Source organism: Grampus griseus (genome assembly GCF_964374135.1).
Source record: "Grampus griseus genome assembly, chromosome: 2".
Classification (NCBI taxonomy): Eukaryota; Metazoa; Chordata; class Mammalia; order Artiodactyla; family Delphinidae; genus Grampus; species Grampus griseus.
In genome coordinates, this window is record NC_139018.1 from 127806729 (window position 1) to 127816187 (window position 9459).

The following is a 9459-nucleotide window of genomic DNA, read 5'->3' on the forward strand; positions in this document are numbered from 1 at the left end:
TCCCACTCAAGTGAGGGGATCATACAGGGCGTTTACACCAGGGGTGGGAATCTTGGGGACTGTCTTAGAATCTGACTGCCTTAGCCTGGGAAGCAGAAACCATTGTCCTGTCAATAAACCAAGGTTTTGGGGGTTTTTTTAAAGCATTTTTAGTGTAGCTTCCAAGACTGAATCCCTAAGCTCCAGGTAGAGGGCGGGGTGGGGAGTGGGGGTGGAACTTGTTCTCCTGACTCTGACTGCGCTGCTTTTTCAGGGGTACGGCAGCTGGGTATCCTGCTCTTTAACTGCTGCCTCTGAGCATTTGCTCAGCCAAAGCCTGTTCTATCCCAGGGACAGCTTGCGTGGAATTAGGAAAGAGGCCAGAGAATGCTGCAGGAAAGGGAACATCTTTGCCTCAGAGTGTGTGTGTATGTGTGAGTGTGAGAGTGTGTGAGTGTATAAGAGTGTGAGTCTGTGTGTGTGTGAGTGTGAGAGCGTCTGTGAGAGTGTGTGTGAGAGTGTGTGAGAATGTGTGTGTGTGAGTGCATGAGAGTGTGTGTGAGTGAGAGTGTATGTCTGAATGTGAGAGTGTGTCTGTGTGAGTGTATGTGTGTGTATGAGAATGTGTATGTGTGTATGAGGGTGTGTGTGTATGTGTGCGAGTGTGTGTGTGTCTGTGTGGGTGTAGGAGTGTGAGTCTGTGTGAGAGTGTATGTGTGCATGTGTGTGTGTGTGTGTCTGTGAGTGTGTGAGTGTATGAGAGAGTGTGAGTCTGTGTGTGTGAGTGTGAGTGTGTGTGAGTGTGTGTGTGTGTTTGTGTGTGTGTGTTGGGGGGGTACCCACTGATCATCTGAGCATGGGCCCAGACTAGGAAATGTACATGTGTCCTGGACGTGGGGCACAGGATACACCCACGCATGACAGGAAGCTCCACTCCTCAGAGGGCTGTGCATAAGGGGGCAGTGGGCATCCTGGATCCCTCACCAACAGACTCCCTAGTACAGCCTCTTCAGACTTCAGGACCCAAAAATGGAAGAGATGCACATGGCCACTTAGTGCATTTTCTTGCCCCTGGTGGAAACTCTCCCTCTCTCCACCTGTGTCAGCTTTTTTTTATTGCAGTATAACATTACCCGAAACCTAACAGTTTAAGACAACAATAAGCATTTATTATCTCACAGAGTTTCTGGAGGTCAGGGATCCAGGAGCAGCTTAGCTGGCTGGCTCTGCCCGGGGGTCTCCTGAGGTCACAGTCTGGCTGGCAGCCAGGGCTGCAGTCATCTGAAGGCTTGACCAGGGCTGGGATCCACTTCCAAGATGCAGAACTCATGCCACCAGTTGCCACGTGAGGCCTTAGTTCCTCTGTGATGCTGCTTGAGTGTCGTCGTGACATGCAGCTGGCTTCTTCTAGAGCAGGGCTCAGAAAACCTTTTCTCCAAAAGGACAGATAGTAAATATTTTCAGCTCTGTGGGCCCCTACGATCTCAACTGCAGCTACTCAACTCTGCTGTTGTACAAGAGCAGCCAGAGACATCACAGGAACAAGTGTGGCCGTGCTCCAAGAAAACTTTATTTCTGGATACTGAAATTTGAATTTCACATAGCTTTCATTTTGTCACAAAATATTATTCTTCTTTGATTTTTTTTAAACGATTTACAAATATAAAAGCCATCCTTAGCTCATAGGCCTTACAAAATTAGACAGCTGGCCAGATTTGGCCCGCGGGCCTAGAGCTTGCCTTCCCTACCCCAGAGCAATTGCTCCCACAGCAGAGCAGAAGCCACAGTGTTCTTTGTGGCCTGGAAGTTACGCTCCACGGTGTCCACAACCTCATATGGGCTACACGGGCAGCCTTATTTGATGTGAAAGGAGATTATGTGAGGCGTGGACACCAGGAAATGAGGACCACTGGGGTGTCAGAGGCCAGTCACCACACCCTACTGATGACTGCCCCCCTCACAGGTGACTGCCCTCCACTTTGAACAGTGCAGCCACTGTATTCATTGTCAGCCCATTAGAAGAACAGCCTTCCTTCTGAGCAAAAATATAAGTAACAGAGTTTGAGGAGTGATGCCCACTGAATTGGCCTGAGCGTGTCCGGTGCCAGAAGAGAGTCTAACACTAGAAGTGGTGGTGTTTTAGCAAGCGTAGAAACAGTCCAAGAAAGCAGGTGTGAGCTTTGTTCGAGTGGTTTGGGGGTGGTGGGAGGAGAGGTACTGTTTTTGAGCTTTCTCGTTGACTTGAATAAACATTGTTTCTGAGAAATTTGTGGGACTCTTGAACTTGATCTGCACCCAGGTGACTGGAGTTTTAATATTAATTTAATATGCCTGGGAAGCAACCCCCCTGCCATGGGAAAGGCAGCATACTTCCTGTTCCCAGCCTAGAGTGACAAGGAAATTTACATGGAGAGGTTACTCTGGCATATTAAGTGTATGATTCAGGAGGCATTTCTGCCTCGCCATCTAGAACCCCCTTAGCAAATTTTTTTCCCTTCTAAGAAAAGAACAAAGTGAAAGGAGGCAAGTCAGTTTTATAAGGAGTGTCTGTATTGTCCTTGTGAATTTATTGATGAGCTTAGGTAAGGAAGACGTGTTCTGGGAGAGGGGTTCTTTTATTACAAAACATGAAAGAATGGACTGTTGTTTCTCTCAGAGGAGAGGAGAGTCACTGAGCCCTCGGGAGTTGCCTGAAAGCCATCGTGGGCCGCCATGTGGGAGAAAGGTCGTGTGCTTCAGTTCCAGAGGTGTGAATGGCACCCATAGGGTAACAGGGGGCGGATATGCAGTGGCTGCTGGTGGACCTCAGCTCAGCATCATTTCCCGGCGATGCCCGGGAGCAGATGAAACTGGCTCTTCCCAAGTAGCCAACAGTCCTGATCCCCTCAATGGAACAGGGTGCACAGCTTTAGAGGAAAGGTACCATGGTCCAGGCTGCAGAGTGTCTAGGCCCATGGGTCTCAACCCTGAGATTCAGTGTGAATCGATCAGCAAGTGGCATGAGACAGATTCGGCTTGTGGTTCAATGGTGGATCCGTATTTTAAATTGACAACAAAGCTTGTCCTTAACCTTCTCTTGCACACAGGTCTCCATACTCACACCACCAATGTCCTTGAGCCCCTCTGAGTGAGTGCTGACTGCTCCAGCCCAGAGCGGGACTGTGGGGAGTGGTCTGCACCCTCAGCAAGTCCGGTGACTGGAAGGACTGGACTCTGATGCTGGGACACGGGCTGGAGCAGAGGTGCGCGCTGAGCATGGACCATGTTCTCTGCGGGTGGGACTTTGACAGTGTGACACATCAAGAGCCTCTGCCAGGGAGGCCTTCAGTGTGCAATGTTCAGAAAGGAATTTGAACTTTTTAGCCCAGAGAGTCATCAGCTCACGGCTGAGTCTGAAAAAACTCAGTAGACTTTGGTGGTTTTGCAGTTTTCAAACATGGTTTTCCCCGTTGCTGATTAAAGCCCCCACATTGTCGGGAATTCTGGGCCAGTTTTGTGGGAATCCAGTGCTTGCGTGGGATCCAAACAGTCAGGAATGGCACTCATGCCCAGTTAGCCTGCAGTGGGCTTTTCCCTGGTGCACGGGCCCTGCCTTAGATCTCTGCCCCAAAACAGAGTAGCCTGGGGTGAGCGGTCAGGCAGGCCCCTGTCCCACTGCCCCTACTGGCTGAGAAGTGGTCATAAGACAGTCCTGGCTGTTCAGGGCTGCCAGGAGGGGAGGAACGGGCGCAAATGAGCCCTGCAGGTCCTCTCTGGAATGCGGGCTCTCTGTCGTGAGTCCTCACCTGGACTGAGGCTGTGCCAGCGCTTAGGTGCTGGGCTGCCCTAGGCCGCTTGGCCCGTGCTTGCAGCCTGCCCGCACACAGCAGGGCCGGGGATGGGGAGGGGACAGTGAGCCGGATGAGACCATCACCCGGCCTCCGGGGTCACACCAGGGCAGCAGCTCCGTCTGGTCCTGCCCCTGCCCCTGCCCCAGGTGAAGGCTGCGTGCATGCACGCCTCCGATGCAGGCATTCAGTAAAGGACGACTCCAGCTCCCCGGAGCTGACCAGTTGTAAAAAACATGCTTTTTTAAAGAGGAGTTTTATCAGCTCATAAATCCTTCTAAAGTCTACTGGAAAGTTTTCTTGTGGAGATAGTGTAAACAAGGTCTTGAATCCCACAGAGTAAAAAGACTTCCTTTTATGGGCAGCAGTGGAAGGGCCGTGACTCTGGAATGGTTTAAAAGTGGTGTCACGTGGTTTGTTTGTGCTGATGTCACTCACATGCCTCCCCTGCTGGTGGCACCTTCTCAGCCCCAGGCCAAGGGGCACGGAGCCAGGGCACATCACGTGTCCTTGGCCCTGGCTGTGCTTCTATTCAGGGATAAGTCAGTCGGCCAGAGAGGAAATTGCAGCCGAGCCGTGGAGAGGGATTTCATGTATTTATGGCCCTTTTTTCTTTGCGGGGGGCGGGGGCGGTTATGGAAGGAGGCTTGTTTGCCATGTGACCCAAGGACAAGCTGCCAGTTTATCTGCAAAGCCCGCACGACACCTGTGACTGTCGGTGGACGGCCAGGAGAGGGAGAGCCTCCAGGCAGGACTGTGGTTTCTCTTGTTTAGGTTGAGAGAAAATTCCTCTTTCGAGGTCGGTGGCGTTCAAAGTGTAAAAACACCATTCACGAGAACTCCATCCCTGCACCACCCTCACTCGTTTGGGAACCTTGGACAAATTATTTAATCTCTTGGTACTTCCACTTCCTCATCTATAAAATGGGGCTATATTATGATACACACCTTCCCAGGCTCGTGAAGAGCAAAGCCATTTACACCCATAACACTACCGAGAGCATTAATTAACTACCGTGTGGTTAGTGCTGTGACCTAGTGTAGGTGATTCAGTTGGGAGGGGAAAGAACTAGTCAGTCTTCATGTTTTGTCTAATTCTTTTTCCGCTAGAGCAGAAGTGACAAGCTTTTTCTGTAAAGGCCCACACGGTAAATATTTCGGGCTTGTAGGCCAAACCATCTCAACTGTTCAACTCGTAGTTGTGGTTTGAAAGCAGCCATAGATCATATGTAAACAAACAGTGTTTCTGTTCCAATAAAACTTGATTTACAAAAGCAGGCAGCAGGCCTCTCTCCCATTCCCACCCTCCCTCAAGGTCACATCCTCTTCCCTCTGACTTGACCCGACACCGTTTTCCCACATCTTTCAAGGTAGCTGGCGGATCGACATGGGAGTTTTCCTGTCCCCACAGGCTTTCTCTCCTTGGAACTTGAACTTTCCCTGGGGCCAGACTTAGGCAGTTGCTCTGTCTGTCAAGTGTCAGCCTGACAGGGGCCAGAAGCCAGTTTGGGGTGCTTTGAGCTTCCTAGATGTGGGTAGTTCCATTGGCCATTTTTATTGAAAACGATCTCATTAGCCAGAAGTTTTAAAACAAAACATAGAATTTTCTAGCGAGAACAGAAGTGGAAGGGAAGGCACTTTGGTCTTCCTGAGAAAGGACTGCTGGCCAGTCCCTTCTCGGAACCTTCTCCACACTCTGGCCAGCCTGGACCTTTGTTCAGCCACCTCCTTTGTGCGCCAGCGGTCTACTTGGCTGGACCACTCTGCATTCCAGGTTAATAAGAAGCACCTCTCCTCCTGCGGCCATTCTGAGCCTCGTCAGAGCCTGGGCCTTCCCTGGCTGTCCTGGCAGCACCCTGCTTTTCCGGTGCAGCCTCCTGCCCTGGGGGCTCAGGCCCAACGCCGGGTTCCTCCCTGTGGCCACGTGACTCTGAGGGCTTCCCAGGGGCTGCAGCCCAGGTGCCCTCTCTGCCTGCCCCAGGCCTGTGCAGGGACTCTGCCACCAGGCTCTCCCTGCTGGCTTGTTGGCATCTGGCTCAGGGACCCCCTGGGCCTCTCACTGGGTTCAGGGCAGCCGGGCTCCCAGGCCGGCTCTGCCACCCCAGGGCATGCAGTGAGCAGCCTGAGCCCTGGCGCCAGACATGGGTCGTGCGCCCCTTCTGTCTTGCAGCCATGCTGCCTGGCACTGCCTGTCCTCAGTTCTCTGCCAGTGGTCCCCTGCCACCAGGAGGAAGAGTAGAAATAGCATGGGTGGAACTGAAGGCGAGATCACTGTGGGGAAAGCTGTGATCACTGCTCAGCCTTATTAGTGAGAAACCAGAGGTTTCTTGCATTCTAATTCTGGAAATAATGTTTCATCAGTGGCTGCAAGAGATGCTTCAAATAGAAAGCTGGTTTGTTTTTAATGTAAATAATACCTGTAATAGCAGACTTGTGTGGAACCTGTATTTGTCCTTCTCAGGAAGTGAGAGTTTGGGTTTTGTATTGTGGAGGGTCCTGGGTCTGGATGAAGTGACTGCACTGGTGGACGTTAAGTCAGGAGAAGCTGGAGGCTACTTGCGCCATCAAGATAGAAAGCCAGAGGCCCAGACAGGCAGCAGAACTGCTTTGGCACACTTGCTGTACACATGCAGGTGGGGAAGCCACAGCAAGTAGCCACAGGGCTGCTCGGCCGTGGCCCCCTTCTAGGCTGGGCCCATCTCTGTCTATCTTCCCCTCAGGTTTGAACTGATGCGCATGTGCTGGCAGTACAACCCCAAGATGAGGCCTTCCTTCCTGGAAATCATCAGCAGCATCAAGGACGAGATGGAGCCCAGCTTCCGGGAGGTCTCCTTCTACTACAGCGAGGAGAACAAGCCACCTGAGCCAGAGGAGCTGGACCTAGAGCCGGAGAACATGGAGAGTGTCCCCTTGGACCCCTCGGCATCCTCGTCCTCCCTGCCACTGCCCGACAGACACTCAGGACACAAGGCCGAGAACGGTCCGGGCCCTGGCGTGCTGGTCCTTCGAGCCAGCTTCGACGAGAGACAGCCTTATGCGCACATGAACGGGGGCCGCAAGAAGGAGCGGGCCTTGCCTCTGCCCCAGTCCTCGACCTGCTGATCCTGGATCCCGATCCGTGCAAACAGTAACGTGCGCACACGGCGGCGGGTGGGGGGGAGAGTTTTAACAATCTATTCACAGCCTCCTGTACCTCAGTGGATCTTCAGAACTGCCATTGCTGCCCACGGGAGACGGCTTCTCTGCAGTAAACACATTTGGGATGTTCCTTTTTTCAATATGCAAGCAGCTTTTTATTTCCCTACCCAAACCCTTAACTGACATGGGCCTTCAAGAACCTTAATGACAACACTTAATAGCAACAGAACACTTGAGAATCAAGTCTCCTCTCTCTCCCTGTCTCTCTCTCCCTCTCTCTCACCTTTCTCTTTCTTTCTGCTTCATGATGGAAACACATTTGCTGCAAGCCCAACGCCCTTTGTATTGGATTGAGGCAACGTCTGTCCCTCCATGGCCCCCCTGAACACACCTGCCGGTCACCATAGGTCTTTATAAAACACGTTGAGACAGGATTTTTTAACCGTATCTTTAACATTTTTAGGAACATACGAAATTTACAAAGGGCCATCGTTCATCCAAGGTTGTTACCATGTTAACGCTGCCAAATTCTGCCAAAACCCCGAACTTTCTCCCTCACCGTCCCCGCACTGTTCTTTTGTTTCCAGAGGCCTGAGCGAGCATGGTAGCTAGTTACTCGTTAAGAGCCACGCTGGTGATGCTCTCCATCCGATCATCCCCTGGTGTTCTTCTCAAGTCTCACATTCACACAGGTCTGATTGCTTTTGACGAGGTTATTATTTGGGGGAACTGGACAGAATGAGACTTCCTCTCAGTGAAGATGGCTTCCCCGCTCCCCCTTCTGCACCCACACCTTCTAGCCCCCAGGAATTCTGGAGGAAACAGGTCCTGTCGGGAGCCTGGAAGACAGGCTTTGAGTAAAGGTCGTCCACGTGCCAGTCTCCTGTCCCCGCCCCAGCTCCCCACCTGGCCCCCAAGAACACAGATGGGAAGGGGTATCCAGGGACTCAGCCCAACTGTTTATGCAAGTTTGCAAGGAAAGAAATTCAAATACCACAACAACAGTACGAAGAAAAGCAGTAAATGGATTCAAGCATTCTAAGCTTTGTTGACATTTTCTCTGTTACTAGGACTTCTTCATGGGTCTTACAGTTCTATGTTAGACCATGAAACATTTGCATACACATCGTCTTTAATGTCACTTTTATAACTTTTTTACGGTTCAGATATTCATCTATACGTCTGTACAGAAAAAAAAAAGCTGCTATTTTTTTTGTTCTTTATCTTTGTGGATTTAATCTATGAAAACCTTCAGGTCTACCCTCTTCCCTCTCTGCTCACTCCAAGAAACTTCTTATGCTTTGTACTAGAGTGCGTGACTTTCTTCCTCTTTTCCCAGTAATTGATACTTATATAACATAATTTGCCATGAACTGTTTGATGCCTTTTTATAAATACATACCCCTCCCCACTCCCCCTGCCCCGTTAGTTCTATTCTACCCCATAGGCTCTGTGGGCACGAGGCTGGTGAGGGGAGCAGGTGGAGAGAAGGCGGGCACCTGCCCTGGACCCTCTCTCCCCAGCCTGCTCTCACAGAGCATTTGAGTCTGTTACAGTGCAAGACATGATACAAACTCAGGTCAGAAAAAAAAGGTTAAATATTTCGCACATCCTTGTTCAGTGTTTATATTCATCATTGTTGAAAAGTCTCACCTTCTCTTTCCCTTGCCTTTGTTTTGGTTGTGACACACATATATCTATTTTTTTAATTCTTGGGTACAACAGCAGTTTTAACTGCAGACACTAGGCATTTGGATTACTATTTTGTTTTTAATGGATATTTAACCCTTCCATCCCATGGAAAACAGCTGCTGAGGCCAGGGGTGCAGCCGAGCGCGCTCCAGTGGGCCCGTCTGCGGCTTCCCGCCACCACCCTCCAGACCGACCTCCCTGTCCTTAGAGCTAGGGACTCCCCAGAGACCCCCTGGCACCAGCGGGGAGTAGGGCGCAGGGGCAGTATCCTCGGGGTGCCGGCCAGCCCGCTGCCAGCACGGGAAAGCGCAGGCGCCGCGGGGCCAAAGCCCGGCGCTCCCTTCCAGGGGACAGGAGCCCTGGCGCAGGCGCGCTGTTCCTCGGCCAGGAAGCCGCGTCCTCGAGGCCGGGGGGTCTTGTTTTGTTTAGTTTTTAGCACTTCTCACCAGAGTGATGACAGCACAAGAGTTGCTTCTGGGATGGAAATGTTTAAATTATGAGTAAGAACAAAGCTACAACATAATGATTGCTAGTTGTGACTGGAGATTAAACACAAAAAAGAAAGTTTGTAGTGCTTTTTTGCTTGTCAGTAGTTTCAGTCCCACTATTTTCTCTAGTCTCTGTCCCATAGTTTTTCCCTTAAAAAAAAAATGAAAAAAAGAAAAAATTAATTAAGAAGGTATTATATGTAGTTTTCTTTTAATTTATTTTGTGATACCAGTTTCAATCACTGTAGAGAAGCCCCCTTATGAATTTAAATACTGAGAAAAGGGTTTTTGTGTGTGTGTGTGTGTGTGTGTGTGTGTGTGTGTGTAAGACGGGA

The 9459-nt window shown here is 50.7% G+C and overlaps 1 protein-coding gene across 2 annotated transcripts in view; it reads left to right on the forward strand.

Annotated features, from left to right (window-relative positions):
• IGF1R (insulin like growth factor 1 receptor) overlaps positions 1-7086 on the forward strand; it is a 299224-nt gene extending 292138 nt beyond the window's left edge. For both annotated transcript variants that reach the window (XM_082647870.1, XM_082647871.1), the window contains exon 21: positions 6527-7086. In XM_082647870.1, coding sequence (XP_082503996.1) covers positions 6527-6908 — 382 coding nt within the window. In that variant the 3' untranslated portion in view covers positions 6909-7086. The remainder of the gene's footprint in view (positions 1-6526) is intronic.
• The last annotated feature ends 2373 nt before the right edge of the window (positions 7087-9459 follow it).